The sequence below is a fragment of the Enhydra lutris genome, unplaced genomic scaffold, assembly GCF_002288905.1.
Source record: "Enhydra lutris kenyoni isolate GAN:26980312 unplaced genomic scaffold, ASM228890v2 scaffoldscaffold3, whole genome shotgun sequence".
In the NCBI taxonomy this organism is placed as follows: Eukaryota; Metazoa; Chordata; class Mammalia; order Carnivora; family Mustelidae; genus Enhydra; species Enhydra lutris.
The window spans coordinates 9,082,766-9,105,791 of NW_019154087.1; the positions used below are offsets into that span (position 1 = coordinate 9,082,766).

At 39.4% G+C, this 23,026-nt stretch overlaps 1 protein-coding gene across 1 annotated transcript in view; it reads right to left on the reverse strand.

The window, feature by feature from the left end:
* LOC111156005 (fibroblast growth factor 2) overlaps nt 1-23,026 on the reverse strand; it is a 56,991-nt gene that overhangs the window by 4,838 nt on the left and 29,127 nt on the right. Inside the window, 1 exon segment of the mRNA XM_022516534.1 lies at nt 5,021-5,124. Coding sequence (XP_022372242.1) covers nt 5,021-5,124 — 104 coding nt within the window.

Sequence of the window (23,026 nt, forward strand, 5' to 3'; positions counted from 1 at the left end):
AATGCCAACAATGATGTTGTTTGGGGACTTAAATGTAAAACTACAGTTAACCTCATTATATGCAGTTTTTAAAAACCTACAGTTTTGTGAACACATAAGAAATCATAAATCCTAATATTTGTTCTGGACCTCTGTTGTTCATGGCAACAAAATTTATCCCGCTATGGAAAGGAGTAAGAGTCTGTTGTGTATTAAAAAACTACTCAAGTTCAGCCTCTAAATATAGGCTTTGGCAGTTAAATATAGTTACTCTTTAAACTTTTGGATTTTCTAGTTTCAAAAGAGGGCGGGGGAAAGACCCTTAAGAAATGTTTTCAAACAGTGAAGATTCCTTAGCCTGAAAGCATTCATGCCATTACTATGTGAAGGTATTGGAGGAAAAAAAAACAGTGTTCTTTCATACTCTCAATTGGTAGCAATCGACATAACCTAACTCTTAGAAACCAAAATATTTTACGTGCCCAAAGGAAATGAGAATGTTTTGCAAATCACTGCAGGAATCATAAACAGGGGAGAAGGCAGAGGAATCCAGGGATATGCCGTAACACAACAATCTGAAATGGGGCCAGGTAGAAGAATGGAAAGAATTATGCCTATGGCAAGTGCAAGTTCATAAACCCCAGCTTCTCCAGGTTGTAAGGGGCATTTGCATCCCCATGATGGCTAGTGGTCACAATACTGGACTTATACCAAAAGTTGCTATTAGGTTTTTTGTTGTTGTTCAGTTTTTTATATGCTAGCTGTCTCTTCTCATTGTCACCTGAGTGAGGTCTCTGCTGACATCCCTGTCGATGGTATCTTTTACCATCAGTGATTCGTCTCATCCCATTAAATATCTGGCACAGATAATACTAATAACCAAGGGTCAAAACGTTTAATTCTTTGCCTAAAAGTTGCTGTTGTTGACAGCTCCCTGCCTATGAATCTGACTCAGAGAGAAATATGTCACTGACCCACCAACATCACCTCCTTGATTTGATGGTAGGGGCACTTCTCCCCTGAAAATTGACAGATTAATTCGAAAGAGATAGTACTGCTGCTGAAAAGTCAAGGAAGCAAGCCACATACACTGAATTAGGTAAGACTGGAGATTAACTTGTGAACTTGGCAAGAGTAGAGCCTATGATGGGAAGGACAACAACTGAATCTTGGCTGGTGCCATTGCTCAAAGGAAACTGATAAATCCCGAATTTTCTATTCATGTTTTCCTCCTACATAGTTTGTGATAAATTTCGAAGCACTGCTAAAGTAACTCTTACTGTATCAACTTGAAGGGAATCTGCTGTATTATATATGAATTAGCATATATCCAAAGAAATAGAAACGTCTTTAAGACTAAATAAAATACCTTAATCTTGTAAAAAGTCCCGCTGAGTTAAGGAAGAAACTATAAAACACTTTATTTTAGAGCACTTTCCACTTCTGATGGCATAGATTCAACATTTTGGAAAAAAACTTTCCAAAAGTTTGGAAAAACAGTTTGGAAAGCTTAATGACTATATACCAAGAGAAGAGGTCATTCTAACTTGGAAAGAATTCTGTAAGAATGAGATGACAGTTCAGTTTTCATGTCTATTGTTCTAAATTCATCTCCTCTTTTACGGACCCCAGTAGTTTCAGAGATGCACTTTAAAGTAGAGTACCTTCTGTTTTCATCACTTTTGACAAGTATGAAGCTTTTCAACATTACAGATGAACGTAAATTCCAGCCTATGTTCTGGAGATAAAGAATCCCTCCCATGAATATCTTACAGGCCACCGTGATTACCAGGTTACTGGATCTTCTAATCTCAGTAAATGGAAAACTACAGGATAAGAATTTCAAATCATTCACTGAGCCAGATTAAGAAAGAAAAAAAATGAGAACTTTAAAAGCACTTGACTAGTATTGTCTACAGTTAGTCATAACAAAAGCAAAGTTATGCATCTCCTTTATTTTCTCCACCACCTTCACTGTTTGACAATAGCCAAACTAACACCAAGCCTTTGCAGAAGCCATCATGATTCACACTACATGTGTTTTGTCACATCCTGACGTGAGAAGAGTAGGAATAAACTCTCCTCTCAACAAACTCAAGGTCATCCAAAATTACTGATTCACTGTCCTGGAAATATTTAAAATGCTCCTTTGGTAGATTCCCAACATATTACATCACACTTTAAGTTGACAACAGACTGGTAGGAAAAAAGACAAGAACAGTACAAGTAAAAGTCCCAAGTAGTCAATCTTTTGGGACTGTATTTTTTGCCCAGGAACCACATCCATTTCCTGAATTTGACTATTATCTATGTGCTGATGACACCCAAATCTGTATATGGACACAGACCTTCTTCCAAGTTCCAGACCCACAATTACAACTACGTAGTGAACATCCCCACCTGAATTTCTCTTAAGCAACTCAAAAGAGGTAAGTCTAAATTTGAACCTGTGTTACCTTTTCCCAGAACTTGCTCTTTTCCTCCTTCCCCTTTCTCATCTACCTTCTTATCCAAACCAGAAACCTGGGATTTTTCTCTCTACTTCACTCCTAAATCCAATCAATCTCAAGTGCTAATACTTCACTCGATCCTCTGCTCTGTCACTGCCAGGCTTTCATTATGACTTGTTTGGACTATTACGATGGCCTTCTAAATAACTGGTTTGTCTCCAGCACTGTCAGCCCCCTCAGACCCGTCCTCTATGCTGCTGCCAGAGTGATGTTTCTCAAATTCAAAACAGATTGTGTCTCTTCTTAAAACTCTTCATGGCTTTCCACTGCTTGTAACACATGGTGTAGAATGCATTTCAGCAGGCAGTCTATCTACCTCTCCAGCCTTCTCTCTTCCCTTCCACTTTGCATTTCCTTTGCACTTTAGACTCCTGCAGTAGTGAATTATTTTTAATGCTACAGAAACACCTCCTAAGCCTTCTGCACCCATGTCTTTGCACGTACTATGTTCTAAAAGTTCTCTATACCCTCATCTCCACTCCTCTGCTCCCTGACTGCCTGATGAATTCCTTCCTCTACATTACCTAAAATCCTATTGATGGGTCATCTTCTAAGACAAGTTTAATCACTTCCTTTCCTGTATTACTTCCTATGTCATAATACTTCTTACTGGGGCGCCTGGGTGGCTCAGTGGGTTAAGCCTCTGCCTTCAGCTCAGGTCATGATCTCAGGGTCCTGGGATCGAGCCCCACATCGGGCTCTCTGCTCGGCAGGGAGCCTGCTTCTCCCTCTCTCTCTCTCTGCCTGCCTCTCTGCCTACTTGTGATCTCTCTCTGTCAAATAAATAAAATCTTTTAAAAAAATAAAAAATAAAAAAAACAATACTTCTTACTTCCTATCCAATATTACTGTGCATTTATACGAGGTATAGAAGGAACACATCAAAACCCTTACAATTGTTACAAATACTTACTTGCACTTCTGCCCCCCCAGGATTGTGATTCATTAAGGGCACAATTTTGTATTCAACTTTATTACCCAGATGCCTATAGCGTAGCATTTGGCACACTGTTCGCTCAGTAAGTATCGGCTATTCTTGAAGAGGATTCTAAAGTTTATTCTACTACCAAAGAGGGAGTGCACACCATTACACCCAGAGTTGTTATTTATCCTGCAAAAGTCACACAAATTGATAATATCAACAGAAATATATCCTTGTCAAACGATCAATCAGATGATTGAAATATCCTTTTTCTCCGTAAGTCTGTTTTGGTACCTTCAGAAATCCAAAGGTTGTCACTCAGAAAAAAATTCAAAAACTATGTGTAGGGGCACCTGGGTGGCTCAGAGGGTTAAGCCTCTGCCTTCAGCTCAGGTCATGGTCTCAGGGTTCTGGGATTGAGCCCCACATGGGCCTCTCCGCTCAGCAGGGAGCCTGCTCCCCATCCCCTGCCTACCTCTCTGCCTACTTGCGATCCCTCTCTCTGTGTCAAATAAATAAATAAAATCTTAAAAAAAAAAAAAAAAACTATGTGTATAGCTTAAAATACCACAACTGCTCTAATATTGGATCTCTAATGGGAGAAAGTTATAGCCAATGGTAACTGGCCACTGGTATTGGTATCATGGCTGTGGTTTGTGTATACACACACACACACACACACACACACACACACACATTTTTAGGTAAGTGTCCCATCTACTCCCCCAGAGAGTCTGCTTTATTTCTCTGCAGTATTTCCCACATATCGTGTCTGCCCAACAGGCATGTAATCCTGTTCTAATGACAATGGTAGGGTTGACAGGGAGGCTGCCATAGTGAAAAGAATACTAGCCAGGAGCTAGTACTCCTGACTAGCTGTGATAAAAAGTAAAAAAGTGTAGTCCTTGTCCTGAATGAGCTTATATATAAAGGAGAAAAGGAAGAGGAAGTAAAACTTTTGAGGACTTACTATGCATGAACTGGATTTTGGCATTTGATATAAATTATCTAATTTAGTCCTCACAAAAACTCATATTGATAGGATCATTATTATCTCTGTTTTATAGGTAAGGGAACTACCTCAGAATAATTTGCTTAAGAACACACAGCTAATATGTGGCAGTACCACTATCTATATCTAGGTTAAGAATCCACTTCCTCAGCTGATATTCTATACTGCAAACATTTTGCATGTGAAATCTGAAAGAAGAAACTTAAAAACTGATACTCAAAATTGTATATATATCCATCCCACTGATCTTCAAACAACTGCACAATATAAAAATTCTTTTTTACAATTCTAGTTCAATAGCTTTGCATATAAGTCAGTGAAATGCAATGACTTGGAGCTCAGGCTCTAGAGTCAAGACTGCCTCAAGTGCCATCCAGGTTCTACCACATGTGAGCTGTGTTTCCCTGGTTACTTACTCACTCAGAACTTCAGTTTTTGTATCCATGAAATAAAGAGAGTGGTACTATTTTGTAAGGTGAATATGAAGATTAAATTAGATAATACTTACAAAATCCTTAATAAATACCAATACTAGCAAATTAACAGCAACAAAACTCACAAAGGAAAAAAAAAAACTACAAAAAGAGTATTACTTACAGAAGCCAGTAATCTTCCATCTTCCTTCATGGCAAGATAGCGATTTGCACACACTCCTTTGATGGACACAACCCCTCTCTCTTCTGCTTGAAGTTGCAGTTTGACTGTAATGGAAAAAATCACCTTTGTGGCATCACAGAAAAAACACCTGTCTGCACATTTCCATGATATGAAGACAGGGGCAGCCAGCTAATCCACTCGGGAGAGTTGGCAAGGTTGGGGGCCGGGGATGGGTGTCAATTAGATCATATCATGGTGAGATGCAGAACCTCTAGAACTTGAGTACCTCTGGAGTCCCTTCTCACTCTATTGTCAGTGAGAAGAGTGGCAGAATGGAGAATGTTTTCCTTTGATGTGCAGTTAGCTTCCACTTGGCCCTGTTAACTGCTTACATGTTTTAAAAAAGTGAACATATTTTAAAGTACATAAAAATGTAGGGGCACCTGGGTGGCTCAGTCGGTTAAACCACTGACTCTTGGTTTCACTTCAGGTCAAACTGTCAGGGTCCTAGGACTGACCTGGCTTCAGGCTCTGCACTCAGCGGGGAGTCTACTTGTGGATTCTCTCCCTCACTCTGCCCGTCCCCCTGCTCATGCTTTCTCTCCCTCTAATAAATAAATCTTTTTAAAAAATAAAAGTACATGAAAATGTAAACCACTTGTGAGAACTTCCATACTACTGCCTAAGTTTAAACTTCTTAAAAGTTGTGTTTTTTTGTTTTTTTGAGAGAGAGAGAGAGCGAGTGCACATGCTTGCAGAGTGGTGGGGTGGGGGAAGGGGCAGAGGAAGAGGATCTTAAGCAGACTCGACACTGAGTGCAGAGCCTGACCCAGACTCGATCTCAAGACCCTGAGCTCATGACCTAAGCCGAAATCAAGACCCCACACTTGACCAACTAAGTCACCCCAGTGCCCCTTTTAAGATATTTTTAACTAATTCTTCACAAATAAAATATAATCTAATTGATCACTATTCTCTTTTGGTTTCTATTTCCTTGCATTTCTACACATATTGTTTCTACCTTCCCCTTTAATACAATACCAATGCATTTATCTTTCCTTACAGATAGGTTGTGATGTATACCTATATTTTTTTGCAAATATCTATCTCATGAGAAAACAAAATGCTCATACTTGATTTGCTTTTACAGTATTTTTAAAGATTTTCAGAATGTAAGATCCTGAAGAGGATGACCTATTATACTGTGTTATCAATATTAAGCATATTATAGGGAAAAAACAGATATTACATGATTATGATTATTCCATTAGGATAGTTATCTAATTCAAATAAAAATGAACTTAACAGCTTGTTTTGCTATTCAGAGGTAGCACTGTCCTGCCTAAATAATATTCTCCAAAATGTATTTTAGTTGAGAGGTTACATTTAAAAAGGGGTTCTGGGGCTAAATAAATTTAGGAAATTCTTGGTTAAGCCAAGTTAACTCTTTATTGCCAAACTCAGACCTTTGCTGCTTATAACCTGCATTATATACCTTATAAATCACCATAAGGGGGTCAGGTATACATTGTTTATAAAATTTATCTGGTCTCAATGAATTTTTTCATAGGCCATTATATGGCCTATGAACATATCTAGCTAGGACATTCTTGAAAGCAATAGGAAAGAAGCAGTCAATATTCAAATGTTTAGAAATTAAAATATTAATCAAATAAGATTAGAAACAAAGTAAGTTAATTTTCCCAGGTATTTCCAGGTATGAGTGGAATGGAATCGAACATGACATGAAAAAGTGAGGTTTGAAAAATTATCACTATACCATTTAGTAGAGAACTATCCCAAAGAGTTAACAGTTATGGAATAATGAAACAAAAATATTTTATTTTCATATAACTTTTGATATTTTGAGATTTTTCTTCATTGAAGAATTTTTCTTCATTCCTTTTATAGGAACATAACAATGTTAGCATTGTCAGCATTTTAAAATAATCTAGAATAAAATATAAGTGTGTACCATATTAAACACGACTATGGAAATAATCACATTCATGAGTTCATGAGTTCCAAGAGGGAGAGGACATTTCTCAATTACAAGATATAAAAGGGGAGCACCTGGGTGGCTCAGTCATTAAGTGTCTGCCTTCAGCTCAGGGCATGATCCCAGGGTCCTGTTTTATGTGGTTTTCTATATGAATGATAAATATATGCTATTTTTAAAAATCCACTACATTAAAAGACCTTTTTAAACTGGGCCTTGGACACTGATTTAACCCAGATCATTTCAGCAAGCTGGAGACCACTCACAATATTAAGTTTTTGGATACACATAAGTCAACAATTTTGATAAACATAAACTTTTGGTGGCTTTCTAATGTTGATATTAAATCCAGTAAGATGAACTTGGAAAAAGAGTGTGCTAGCCAACTCTTTTTTTTTCCTGTTATACCAAAAAACAAAATAATACAAAAAACTCAAAAGCTGTAAACCACAAAATTGAAGGATCTTATCACCAGGTGAGACCTTAGTGGTCAATTAGTCCCATCATTATACAGCTACACTTTAAATCTCATCTACAATATCCAAGAGAAATAGCCATCTTGCTTTCACTTGAAAATCTTCAGCCAAGGAAAATTTACAGTCTTCCTAAAATGATTTGGCTATGTTAGCAAACGAAAAGAAACTCTGATTATCCTAAATAAACCACTCAAATGTCCACGTGCTCGGATCATTAGCACTTGACAATTTATCTATGCAATATAACCAAAAAACCAAATTATTATTCCAGGGTTATTGCCACTGCTCAAAATATTTTGGAATTCCTTTGGAATTTCCCCCAGAATTTGTATTGTTTTCTTTTGAATATCCTCAAGGATGATAAATCTTAAAATCATAAATACCAATTTGTTAGAGCTGTAAAGGACTTCGGAGATCTTCTAGTGTACCCTTCTCATTTATAAATAAGGAAGCTGACATTTAGAGAGTTCTGTCTCTGTTGAAAGATATCATTCTTGGAAACAGCAAGTCTGTGTTTCCAAGAATGGTGAATATGTTTATTCATTCATTCAATAAACATTTATTAGTAACAGCTATGTGCCAGGTACTGTGCTAAGCAATAGGAAGTACAAAGCAAAATACATTGTTCTTTGACCTTGATGAACATACAGTATTGTCAAGAGTAGAGCAATGGTATACAGACATAACCAAACAAGCTCCATACTTTAGGTGCCAGGAGAGAAATACAGACAAACTACCTTGAGAGTTCTCAGAAGTAGTTTTAACCCAGGCTAGGAAGTTAAAGGTTTCCTGGAAACAGTGACAACTGACTGGAGACCAAGGAAATTAGCAGGAGTTAGTCAGGAAAAGAGAGCAGGAACCAAAAAAAAAAAAAAAAAAAAAATCCATATACAACTTCCAAAGAAGTAAGAGAAGAACACGGCATATCCAAAGGACGTCAGGTGATTAGGTAGAGCTGGCACAGAGAGTGAGGGTGTTGTATGTGCAGTGGAAAAGGGCATCATGGGACAAGACGGGATGGAGAGGCCAGAATCTCTGGATAATGTGTTAAGAAGTTTGATAGTATGAAATGATGAGAGCTTTTAATGAAATAGAATGGAGAGAAACTGATAAATATGTGAGAAATGAAGGAAATAGAATTAATAGGAGCAGACATAAAGGGAGTGAAAGGAATGGAGGTGAGAGAAGGCAGAGAAGGAAGGAAAGGAAAAAAGAGGAAAGAAGAAAGGGAGGGATGAGTTCAGAATGAGTGCCAGGTTTCTCTATCTTGGATAACTGGGAGATTATGAAGATGGGAAATGCAAGAGGAGGGATAAGAGAAGACAATGAGATGGGCTCCCTGAAGACATATTGAAAGTCTGTGGAAAATCCAGATAGAGATATCCCGAAGACAGTCATATGAACCTGGAGATCAAAAAAGAAATCTATACTAGAAATCAAGATTTGGTAATTGTAGCAAACAAGGGACAGCGGGGCACAGAGGCTACACCCAACCCACACAGGGAGATATAAAATGGATGAGAGCCTCCAGAACAATGTGTAGTAGGTGTGGATTAAGGACAAAGGATACAGTCTTGGGAAGCACCAACATTTCTAGGGGGAGTAGAGTATGTAGAGTAAGTAGAGCCTGGGTAACAGTGGTCAGCCCAACTGTACAGGAAGGTATACCTGATACCTACAGCATGCGCACACGCACACGGAAACTAAGGGACAAAACTTTTATTCTTTGAAGGTGATAAAATTTTCTACATTAAAAATCAAAGACTAAATGCAATGTGATATTCTAGACTGGATCCTGGAACAGAAAAAGGACATTAGTGGAAAAAATGGTAGAATCCAAATAAAGTTTGTAGTTTAGTTAACAGTAATGTTTCAGTATGATTTTTTTTTTTTTTTTTTTTTTTTTTGACAAAAGTGCCGCAGTTATGTAAGAAGTTAACCTTAGGGAAAGCTGGATGAAGGGAAGGGTATAGGAGAACTCTAAAAATCTTTGCAACTCTTCCGTAAATCTAAGATTAGTTCTAAATAATGTGTTCTAAATGTCAAAATAAAATACAAGTAAACCACTGGAAATAGTTCAGCAAGACAGCTTGATAGAAAATATATAAAAATCAATTGAGTTTCTATAACTCAAACTGATAGAACATGTAATTATTTCTTTAAAAGATACCATTTGTGATAATAACTAAAGTTTCCTAGGACACTTTTATGGAGAAAATTATAAAAATTTATCAAAAGTCATTTTCAAAAGACTTAAAAGGGGAGGTATGAATGCTTATAAATGGGAAGATTCACTATAATAAAGATGTCACTTCTCCCCTCAAATAGTCCATAAATTTAATGAAACCCCAAGGGTGTAATCCATGGTAGAAAATTAGGAAGAGTAAAAACCAACTGAAAGGGGGCGCCTGGGTGGCTCAGTGGGTTAAAGCCTCTGCCTTCGGCTTAGGTCATGATCCCAGGGTCCTGGAATCAAGCCCCGAATCCGGCTCTCTGTTCAGCAGGGAGCCTGTTTCTTCCTCTCTCTGCCTGCCTCTCTGCCTACTGTGCTCTCTGTCTGTCAAATAAACAAAATCTTTAAAAAAAAAAAACAAAAAAAAAAACTGAAGACAAAACTCAAGTGGGACCTTCAAATAAGGTCAAATGGTACAAAAGGAGATGGCTAACATGACTGAAAAGAATTCACTGGATTTAACCACAGTAAGAATTTGGGAACAGTGAATGCAAACAACTTCTTTAAGAAGTTTTCTATTGGCAACTGCACGGTGTTTCTTAGATGGGCTAACATTAATGTTATTTTTCATTTAGATAATTTGAAATGGAAGCAAACAAACTCTCAATACATGAAGATAATCAGAAAGCAGGTGTCTAAGGACACCTGGGTGACTCAGTCATTAAGTGCTGACTCTTGATTTCAGCTCAGGTCATGATCTCAGGGTCATCAGATTGAGCCCCGCATTGGGCTCTGTGCTGGGCATGAAGCCTGCTTAAGATTCTCTTATGCTGTATTACTGGTCTGCAGATGACAGGTACTCCCATTTCTCAGCATCCTCATCGCAGAACACTGAACATATTTTAATTTCTTACTCATTCAAAACAAACTTTAACACTTAAAACTGAGTGATAGAAATGTTTTAGCTTTCCACTAGAAATATATTTTTGAGTCAAAAAAATATGTTGATTGGGGAGCCTGGGAGGCTCAGTTGGGTAAGTGTCTGCCTTCGACTCACGTCCTGGGATGGAGTCCTGCATCTGGCTCTCTGCTCAGCGGGAAACCTGCTTCTCCCTCTCCCTCTGCCTGTCACTCTGCCTACTGTGTTCTCTCTGTCAAATAAATTTTAAAAATATTTTAAAAAATACATTGGAATCATCCAATTTAATGCTGAAGACCAGGCACTAAGAACTTTTTAATGTAGATTACTGACAAAGGAGCCTAGGTAACATAAGAAACTCATTTGATGAAAATGAAAAATTTTAAATCTCCATATATACATGGAGTACTTGAGGTAACAATCAACAAAGATCAGCAACCTATATTTTATTTCTTCCTTTTGATGTGAACACGAACGACTAACAAGTTCCACACAGCCCCTCTTATTAAACTTTCATTTTTTATTATTTCCTTTTGTCTTTCATCCCAGAACCCAAAACCCATACTCCATTTTCTTCACAACTCAACTGAATGTTAAAATTGATAGATAATGGGATGCCTGGGTGGCTCAGTCGGTGAAGCCCCTGCCTTTGGCTCCCATCATGATCCCAGGGTCCTCAGTTTGAGTCCCACATCTGGCCCCTTGCTCAGCAGGGAGCCTGCTTTTCCCTCTGCCTGCTCTGCCTGTTCTGCCTGATCTTCTGCAGATCTCCGTGCTTCTGCTGACAAATAAAATCTTTTAAAAAAATAAAAATAAAAGTTATAGATAAGAACATGTGGCACACAGAGGGTTCACTAAAATTCTCAGCAACTCTTCAGTTTGCAAAGAAGATTAAATGGAATATAATATGAGAGAAAGAAAAATAGGAAGGAAGAAAAGGGCAGGAAGAAACTCAGAAATCTCTGAGTTCCTTCATTACTACTCAGTCAGGACATGGCTTTATGAGCCCAATAATATCAACTCTTATATCCATAAAGTAAAAATTGTTTTTATTATGTTCAATAATGATAAAACATTTAAAATCATTTAAATAAAAGTGAAATATATTATTTCTAAAATACCAAATTTCTTTCCATAATTATTTTGCTTCTACACTATACTATTTAATTTCCACAATTATAAAAAATTTAAAATGTACAGCTGATTTATGCCAAAGAGGGGGCTATCACAAGCAATTCTAATCCATAAAAACCTACAAAAAGCAATTTCTTCCAATATCTCCTCAACTGGATGTCATACTTCATTTCGTGACCTAAAATGGAAGCAGTCAGGCTCGCTGAGCTACACGTAAGAGCAAGTGTAACACCAGGCCCAAAAGGTGGGAGACGTCAGATGATTCCTGGCTCTTCTAATAACACAGCTGCTAGTTTAAGAACAGCAAATGGTTTTACTTCTATAGTGGCACCAGAAAATTGAGTCAGACTGACAGCAAGAAAGAAAAGACTACTTGGCATCCTGAGGCATTCCAGAAGTTCCAAGCGTAATACAGGGTCAAAGCAGAGCTGCATGTAACTTCAAAGATGGAGGGAAAAGGAAAGAGTCTGCAGTCTCAGTGTTCCTCAGTAAATAGTCACAACAGGTTGATAGATAGAGAAAACATCTTTCCACACCCTTTCCACAGCTGCCAGCACCTCCAGACAGTATCTGACTATTCCAGCATCAAGAAGAGGGCTGAACTGCTCAGCCACCAAGGACAATTCTTAGCTGGCCTTATGGAGGTAGCATATCAGGCGGGAAAATTCTGTCAACCATTGGCAGCAGCATTTTCTGACAAGAATAGCTGCAGTACTGAGGTCTCAGTAATCTGGATTTCAGGAGCCCACACTGCCTCCTGGCAGAGCAACACAAAACATCCAAGACCGCACGCATCTAGAAATATACGCTTCCACCTACAGAAGTCATCAACCCTATGTAAGTGTTCAATGGTCTTTTCTCTCTAGAATCAAACAGTTAGAGAAATGTTTCTAAAAAAATAAGTTGGCCACAAAATTGTAGAAATGGAGGGCAGACTGGTAGTTTCCAGAGGTGGGGTTGAGGCATTGAATGTGTTATAAAAGGGCAATCCAAGAAATCCTTGTAATGGTGGAAATGTTCTGTATCGACTGTGTCAAAGTCAATACCCTGGTTGTGGTATCGTACTATGGTACTACAAGACATTACAATTGGGGAAAACTGAGTGAAGAGTACATAGAACCTCTCTGTATTGCTCCTTACGATTGAATGCGAATCTATCATTACCTCAAAATAAGTAAAATTAATTTTAAAAAGTCAGCTTAGTTAAAAATCTCATCTAGTTTAATAATTAACATTTGATACAGGTATTTTAAAATACATAGAATTATTTGAGGGGAAAAATAAAAGTCAAAGAATATCAAGAAGATAGAAGCCTCCAGACATTATTTTTACTAAAACTTCAATATCTATGGTAAAATAGAAATGGAAGAAATTGAGAACAGAGTAGTACAGTCCATAGACAAAATAACTGGCCTCCACGGTACATGGGTATTTTCATTCTACAACTTACTGTCAACTATGAGCTCAGTCCTATCTGGGCACATGGAATAAAACACAATACAGCTGACCCCTGAACAGCACAGGTTTGAACCATGTGGTTCCTCTTACACACAGAGTTTTCACAGTACAGCAATGGAAATGTATTTTCTCTTCCTTATGATTTTCTTAACATTTTCTTTCCTCTAACTTACTTTGAGAACAAAGTATACAAAGACATGCAACATATAAAATAGGTGTTAATTGACTGTTTATGTTATCGGTCAGACTTCTGATTCACCATAAGTTCTTCGTAGTTAAGGTTTCGGGCAGTTAAAAGTTATATGCAGGTTTTTGACTGTCAGCTGGGGGATCAGCACCTCTAACTTCCATGGTGTTCAATGTCAACTGCATTTTACAACATAAAACCTTATGTAAAGTTTCATTTAATACTAAATTTTAATTTTAATCTAATAATCGTGGAGAAAATACGTGAGATGATTCAAAAAGGAATCAGTATTTGAAAATTCTTTTTTGTTGTTGTTAGCTTTTACTACTTATCAAATTATTCAGAGGCTGATTATGTGGCCTGTGGCCTATTCTGCAACCACGGGTTCTCCATTTCTTCCATTCTCTTCTTTGCAGCCTCTGAATACTTCTGCTAAAAGGTGAGGATACAGGGTCAGAAGAAAGAAATATGCTCATATCTCACTTGTGCTACTTGTTTGTGGTCATATTAAAACATTAGATGGGGGAAGAGGTACAAAGACAAGACAAAAATATTTTTTGGTGCCTCACATAAGCTGAATGCCTACAGATTTTCATATTTTTCATTAGCAAAAGAACTCCAAGAACTGCTCTGGTGAATACAGAACATGTGATCACTTCACATTTCTTTGTATCTCCTACAACATCTAGTGAGCTAACAGGAAGCTCACTGGCCCCTGTGGCAGGCGTCTGTGCTACTTGTGAGAAGACTTTTTCTAGCAGAGGCCTTTGGAAGCTCTAGAAGAGCTGCTCTGTTGTTGGAGGCCAGTAGCAGACAGGCCCTGGAGGAAGTCAATATCCTAACATGGAACAGATAGTTGAAAGACCTTCAGTCAGGGTTGGCCACTGCTACAGCTGAGAAATATTTTCACTGAGAAACAACTGCTGATGTTCCTAAATTTTCGTTCTATAATACAAATCAGTTCTTGAAAAGTCCTTAACCTCTTTGGTTTGTCTCAGAAAAATAGAGTTCAGCATTCAAGGAACACTATGAAAAATGAAAATACTTGTACTAAAAGCAGGGTAGCCAACTCAAAGGCCTACAGGGACCATGCAAGTAACACAGAACAGTGAATCAGCTTGGGTGATGAGATGAAGGGGAGTAGGGAGGAGTGGGGTTGGTCAGGGACCATGGACTACAGGATGCATGTCCCAAGCTAGTGGGGCAGCCACTACTCAGTACCAGCCAAATACAGAGTTTGAATCTCCACTACTCCCTGTCTCCTTCTTTCTCCTCTCCCTCACTCCTTCCCATCTCCCTTCTCTCTCTCTCCCCACTCCCTCGCCCCCCCACACACACACACCCATGGTCTATGACAGTAATTTTGATCTGGCTTATGGGTCACCAATTTGCAATCCCTCTTCCCAAAGGCTATTGACCTGGCTGGAGTACCCAGAAATCACAAACAGCTCATATAAGATTCACAGTAAAAATATAAGCTGCCACAAGCGAGTGTTTTTGCCCTCAATCCAACATACCCAAGAGATGGAGCACCTCCTGATGATAGCCTTTTCTTGGTGATTCTTTCTCTTTTTGAAATGCTTCTTGGATGATGTGAGAAAGCCTGAGGTTTCTCTCAGAGTTAAGTGCCCCATGGAGATAACACAACCAGCTTGGCTGGTCACTCCCCTCCCCTGCCCCCCAGGGTGAGTACCAGTGAGCTGGGCTGTTTGTGTTCCTAGCACCTCTTTCTGGACTGAAGCGTTCACAGTCATCTATAAAAATCATACAATTCAGGCAGCTCCAGAACAGAAAACAGAGTAGCAAGTGTGTGCCTGGGAAAGGAGGAGCTTGGGGGGGAGGAGAGCCAAGTAGGGGCACAGGGTGGAGAAGGGAAGCTGCTCAGAGTGTTCCAGTTATTCAACTATGCTCTCCCACACAGTCATTCTATTTGACTGGTAAAATCATTAGGAAAACACCTTTCAAAGCAGGCTTAAGAGAAGAGAGTTTTATTTGACTCTCATGAAAATAGCCCAGGCAGCACGTCTCCCAATCAGTGACGAGCAGTACTACAGCCTCTGCTCTGGAAAACCTTGATTCCAGCCAAGAGCTCAAGGCCCATCTCCAAACCTTCTGAGGAGGCCCTCCCAAGGAAAATTCTTCCCTGCATCCCCTGCATGACATAGCTGGGTGGATTTAGCAGGAAGCTGGAAACAGCTCCTTTGCCTGAAAGTCTCTAGGAAGAAACAGGGCCTCTTCTTGAGCAGCGCTAAGAATTTAGAAGAAAACAGATCACAGTTAAAGAAGATCATGGCTCCACCCCCAAGAATGTCCCTGCGCTGAGGTCCAGGTTAATAAAGTTAAGTGGACTACTCTGCAGTTAAGTTCTCTAAAATAGGATATTTGAAATTAATGGTTAAAAGCTGGAAGAGTGTGAAAAATTCTTCAAAAGTGTTTGCCATATCCGGGGTGCCTGGGTGGCTCAGTGGGTTAAAGCCTCTGCCTTCGGCCCAGGTCAGAATCCCAGGGTTCTGGGATCGAGCCCCACCTCAGGCTGTCTGCTCAGCGGGGCCCCTGCTTCCCCTCCTCTCTGTGCCTGCCTCTCTGCCTGCTTGTGATCTCTGTCTGTCAAGTGAATAAATAAAAATAAATAAATAAATCTTTAAAAAATAAAAATAAAAAAGTGTTTGCCATATCCTTACACAGTATCTCGATTAAGTTAAATACTTTGACTGGTTGCACAAAAATACTATGCCCTGGGATGGAAATGAATGTATCAAAATAATTCAGTGAATAACTGAATATGTTAAACCTCCTCAGGGTTAATGTCTTTCTATGTTTATCACTTTAAAAATGTTATTTCCTCAAATGAACAGGAAGCTATTCAATCAACACCCATTTTAAAAATGTTATCTGATCCAAAGACTCATAGATCTAAAAAAGAAAAAAAAAAACAAATACAATGGCTTTCTCTTCCCATGTTCCTAACTTGTTTTAAGCGCCCTATCCCTGAAGAGAAAAGTTTGCTCACTGTGTGGTCTAACTACTGAAGCCTTCGTTCCCCCCTAGCTTTGGTCTCAGTGTCGGGAGTACATGTATTGAGAGCTTAACAGATGTCTGTATTTCATGGTGAATTCATAAACCTAGGTTCTACATCTCTCCTCATTTAATATATGAAAAATGCACCTTTTTATTTGACTTTGTCGGTGCCTATTTAGTTTAGACATGTCTGGATTTAACTGTCTTGTATACACTCTGCATCTAACAAACATTTATCAAGCACTTACTGTGTACCAAGCCCGGCACTAGAACATACACCCTGCCACCACTGATAACAATAAAAAAGACTGTGGGGAAAAAAAAAAGACTGTGGCTGTATGACCCAACGGAGTCAGGAGTAGAGCAATGACCAAAAGACGGTCCATGAGTTTTTTTAAAATTAAGAAATTCCACTAAAAGGGATTTAATTTCGAGTCCCCTGAAATATTTGATCCCCCCCCTTTTCCTACTCAAAAATACAAATGGCAACAATAAGACATCCTCCACTTTATCTCTTATTTTCAGAACTTTTTTTCTGTCTCCACATTGGCTCCCTCCATTCCTCTCTGTGTTCTAAGATATTTATAGTGTAGATGGATTTAAACATACTTTAAGTGTCTTCCCTCTTCACTCTCTGATTCTGGAGTGTGAATGACATACGAGAGTAAAAAAGAAAAAAAGAAGGTATAGAAATAGAGTAAGTTCAGATAAATAAGGGCCTCAGAAACAAGCAAAACGTTAGGTTAAGACAATAAGTAAGACAATAAGAATGACTGGGGTAGCTGGGTGGCTCAGTCAGTTAAGCATCTGCCTTCGGCTCAGGTCATGATTCCAGGGTCCTGGGATGGAGTCCTGCATTGGGGTCCCTGCTAGGCCAGGAGTCTGCTTGCTTCTCCCTCTCCCTTTGCCCCTCCCCCTGATGTGTTTCCTCTCTCACTGTCCCTCTGTAAAAGAAATAAAATCTTTAAAAAAATAAAAGACAACAAGAATGATAAACATACTGCAGGTTCTTGAAAAGTAGTCTGAACTACTTTTAGTTCAGACTAAAAGTAGAGCTTAAAGAAAACGTAACTGAAAGGTTATTGGGGCTGTTCATGTATAAGATAATAAGGATGTGGGCTGTGATGGTGGCAATGAGGGGGCGAACAAAGGCATAAATGCCAGGGTTTCATGAAAATTTTGGTTAAAAAAAAACAAGAAAGGGAAAAGTTGTGTTTAGGTTTCAACTTGAAAAAATGAAAAGTAAAATGAAATAACTTGGGAATAAAGTTGACAAAATAAGAATATCTAGTTTATGATCTAGCAACAGCTCTATGCTCACCAAAAAAAAAAAAAAAAAAAAAAAAAGGCAAATAAACAATGAATTGCTCATTTGATTGGAAGTGACGTTAGTTAGATTCAAGCTAACAGAGTGACGTCCAAATGAAGATGTTTTCCAGACAGCGGAGATTTTGAAACTGGATGTGGTAGACTTATTTTGGTGGCTCCAATGAACCACACCTTTGATAGTCATACCTTATGTAGCCTCTCCCACACTGACTCTAGTCTGGGGCCACACTGACCGAATTTGGTCAATGGGACAGTAGCAAACATGATGTAAACAGCACTTACACACTGGAGCTTGCTCTCTTGGAAATTTTGCTCATGACATCCAGCCACTCTGTAAAGAAGCCCAAGATGGTCTCATGGAGAGACCACACCAAGACATAAAGAGATCCCCAGGCTTCCAGTTACCCCTGCCAAGGGGACAGACATGTAAATAAAGCCTTTTTAGATATTCTTTACCCAGCCACCATTTGACTCCAGTTGCATGAGAAATCCCCAACTATACTAGCAGAAAAACCACCCAGCTGAACCACAGTCAATCCACATAATCATGAGAAATAACAAAATGGTTCTTTTAGTCCATTATGTTTTGAGACATTTGTTAGACAGCAGTAGCTAACCGCAGCACTGGAGGTAGAAGAGAGACAAGGGGGTAAAAGGGAGAATCAGAAATAATAAACTGTTCCCACTAACTTCTATTAGGGCTTCCTACGTGGCAGCACGATACTGAATACTCTGCCTGTGTCATTCGGTGTTAATATTCACAACAATACTAGCACAGTACTTCTTAGCAGCAAGGATCCCCACTAGGCAGATAGGCACATTGGTATTTAAAGAAATTAAGCAACATATCCAAGATCATACAACTGTTCCTTGGTGGTGCAGTCAGTTAAGTGTCCGACTTTTGGTTTTAGTTCAGGTTGTGATCTCAGGCTCATGAGATCGAGCCCTGTGTCAGGCTCTGCGCTCAGGGCAAAGTCTGCGTGGGATTCTCTCCTTCTCCCTCTGCCCCTCCCTACTGCGTGCTCTCTCAAATAAATAAATCTTAAAAAAAAAAAAAAGCAGAGCAGAGACATGAACACAGATCTACCAGTTACCTGCACAAATGTGAAAGATGAATCCATGAGAATGACCTTAACAAAGAAGTGAGAATAAAGACAAGTACTGAAGGTAGGGCTAGGGCTGGAAAGAACAATCACTTGACCACATTTTTAAATTTTTCTCTAATTTCAAGAATAGCTGCTCAACACATTCTTGCTAAGGAATCCATTTTAGCCCCTATTTAGAAGGTCAGTTCCTGCTTGTCGTTCTACATCTATACTTCCACTCTGATAACAACAGTAGCTCCTGGAGGTACATTTAGAGCCACCTCTGGGCTTAGGGAGTCTGGCCTCACATGTTTATCACTTCAGGATCACTCTGGCCATCTCTGGGGCCATCTCTGGGGCCAGAAAATGAAGTGCCCTCTTTGGGATCCTATTCCTGTCCTTTGGACATGCCTATTTCTTATGACATTATGAGTCCTTCCCAGAAACTGATTCTTTAAACCTCCAGCAGATTTTGAGCCAAAAAACCTTGGAGCTTAGTCCATAGAAATCATCTAGTCCAAACTTTTCAATTAGAGATAAGGAAGCAGAGTCTTGGTTTGGTAGTGACTTAAGGCTAAAGATGAGCAGTCCCCGTCCTCGTCTACTGCTGAATGCTGAACCACACTGTTTCTGTGAAGCATGTCATTATCATTATTTCATTTGCCTGGAATGAAGATGGCTGAAATAATGCTAAAACTGTGCCTTGTTCCAAGTGATTAGCTGTGCGGGGGTAAAGGGGGTGGTGGAAAAGTAGGGGAATAGATGAAAATACCAAGAAATAAGAGGTCTTATGTTCCCAAAGAAAATCTTATATGACCTCTCATTATTCTTTATAATCAAAAGACAAAGAGTTAATCACAATAGTTTGTAAAGTTTAAAAAAAAAAAAAAAAGCCATGAAGTACACAAGTAGAAAAGCAAATAGAGTTCAGGCTCTAGTAGTCATACTTCCAACCCAAAAAAAGGAGCCTAAAATCACAACGTACTTCCTTCCCCTCTGCTACAAAAACCATCACTTTGTTTTCTTTTGCTCCTTTATCTTTGTGAGACTTAGAACCACTCTGTAAAGAGTGAACCAAGAGTCCTATACAACTCATTACTTACGAGTTCTAGATATGAAAGTCTGCTTCAGCCTAGATCTTTTGTTTGGCATCTGGGGCTTGTATTTGTTTGTTCTTTCTTCCATTCCCTCTTCCAGTTTCTACCTCCCTTACTCTAACTGCTCCCCTGACTTATTCTTTCTGCTTCTTTCAAAAGATACATGAGGTTGCACGAGATAAAAAAAAAAAAAAAAAAAAGGAAAAAAAAAAAAAACCCAGACGTCTGTAAAAGCATCTACCTTTATCTCAGTATTATTTTTGGAGGAATAAAGAAAAGTTTTAGGCACAGAAAGTGATCCCGTTTGAGATGCTCTGAGTTGAAATTTCTTATCTCAGGCATGGAAGGAGTCTGGCCCTCCCAATTAAGCTGTTCCATGACCAGACACAAATATATCTCATTTTTCTCAACCCACACCTCTTACTATAACCATCCATTTTTCCCAAGAATTTCAAAATACACTACATTTCTACCTCTATGGGAATAGTAATTTTCACATAAGAAGATGTTATTCAGAATCTAGCCATAGTCTTTCAGCTGGGCAATACAAGGGATCAAACTCCTGATTTGCATTTTTTTCAGATTCACAGAAAGAACTTTTAAGCCAGAAACATACCCTGGAGATCACCTGTTCCAATGCTAATGTTTTTAAAAACAGAAAATAGGCTCCTTACCCAAAGATGTTCTCTTACGCCATCTAGATTTTTCTCCCTTGCGACACTCAAATCCTAAGGGCTAGCCAGTTACCACAGGCCATTGCAACACCACTGGAAGCTAAGCACACAGGGGTCCAGCTAATTCTTCTGAACAGCCACTTTCAACTGGGATCAGGACTTTCCCCTCCTACAGTGTGAAGCCTTTTTCTGGTCTTATGTTCCCAGAAAATCTTACATGACCTCTCCTTATTCTTTATAATCAAAAGACAAAGAGTTAATTACTGTAGTTTGTAAATTTTTTCTAAGATTTTATTTATTTATTTGTCAGAGAGAGAGAGAGCGCGCGGGAGAACACAAGCAGGCAGAGCAGCAGGCAGAGGCAGAGAGAGAAGCAGGCTCCCCACTGAGCAAGGAGCCCGATTCGGGACTCTATCCCAGAACCCTGGGATCATGACCTGAGCCAAAGGCAGCAGCTTAACCCACTGAGCCACCCAGGCATCCCTGTAGTTTGTAAATTTTTAAAAAAGTCATAAAGTACACAAGTAGTAAAGCAAATAGAGCTCAGGTTCTAGTAGTTATACTTCTGACCCCAAAAAAGGAGCCTAAAATCACAGTTACTGAATGTATATCATACATGTGCCAGCATCTACAACTCTTACTTTCCTGCCACCATACTGAATGAAGTCTTTCTTCCTTCAAGGTTCAAACCCTCACTTCCTCTTGTTGGTGCCATCCACTGACTGGTCACTGTTACTCACTGAAAACCTTGGGATTTGACACCGCACATCTTTTCTCTGAAAGACCTCACCATCCATGCAGAAGGCCCAACAACCTAGTTCAAAGATCCTCAGCTTATCAAACCAGCACACTGTACTTACCACTCCCGTGGGCATGAAATCATTTAAGGGTTGCTGCTTCATCTTCATCTCCAATACAGTTTAGCCTCATTTCCCTCTGCCGGTTTTCCAGCTGCATTGACTTTATTGACCTAGACTCTACCACTGATCTCCCAGTTCTTAGTCTCTTGGGCTTCACTTCATTACCAGTCTAAACTCTGTGAGGTATCATTCAATTCTCCTGCTTTTTCTTCCTAGCACTTCTTTTTAAAAAATATTTATTTATTTATTTATTTATTTATTTTCAGCATAACAGTATTCATTGTTTTTGCACCACACCCAGTGCTCCATGCAATCCGTGCCCTCTCTAATACCCACCACCTGGTTCCCCCAACCTCCCACCTCCCCAACCCCTCTTCAAAGCCCTCAGATTCTTCCTAGCACTTCTAAAGGCAAGCCCCAATTTTAGATCACTATAGCCATCTAACTTCTCCACTCCTGTGCTCAAACTACTTAACATACACAATGGAGTCAATCAGGAAATGACACAATCATTAGTGTCATTAGGTGATATTAGAAATGTGGGGTCTCCAGCTGTGGGTGGGCCTTCGGCAAGTGTTCAGCAGCCACGGGCCTATCCCAGGTCTTTTCCTTTCCCATTCTCTACAGCAGCCATATAAACCTACACCATGCTATAAGGCTCCCAGCCCACAGTTCACACCTCTCTCCTGGACATAATGTTGCCCCTTAGTTCAAAGAAAAATCTGATTATCAGAGACATAAAGTCTCTAAATGTTCCCATACTAAAAATGTATTTGCCCACACTGTGCTAGCCAAGCTAGGCTCATAACTTAGTGGAACAAATTATTTTATTTTTTTTTACAGCAACTAAGCTGCCAAAGAGAGTTGGTCATGCTGTGCCATTTTACTACAAAAGTGGCACAATTAAATCTCTGTGTATTTGGTGGTATTCTGTTATGGCCTTTTAGCTTTCCTGTGGAGAGTCACTTTGCTCCTGAGGTCATAAAGATAAGGAGAGCCAGTCAAGGAGACCCGACCCTCATCCAAGTGTCCAGGATGCAGGTAAGGAAGATCTGCAGACCATGGAAGAACTCCCCTGCTGCTGGCCCAGCACCTACTCCCACTCTCTCACATCCCCAGCTCTCTCCCAGCAGTGTCACGGGGAGAGAGAGAGAGTGAGAGAGAGATCATTTTGGACTTCCCATAAGCATCAAAAACCTAGAGCAGAAATGCATGTAGTTATGCTTCTAATCAATGGTGATTTTCCTCTACAAGAAAAGAGGATGATGCAACGATAGAAGCAACAGACATTCCCCGTAACAGCCCAGAATAGGACTTAAAAAAAAAAAAAAAAAATACTAGCACTTGTCATCCCTAATCAGACTACAGCCTCCACTCCCCTCTGCTGACCAGTCTTCAAGAATGGCCTCTGAGGCCCAGTTCAGTTGTATGAAAAGAGAAGAGCAAGGCGGCCCTTGGGGCAGATGGTAGTAGACAGAGGCCGGGGATAGCAGTGGTCCTTCCTCGATCACAGCCGAGAGCAGCCTGAAGCAGCTTTCCATATATCACTGTGATCTTGCTGGGAACCCTCTGTTTATTTGTTTCCTCTAACAATATA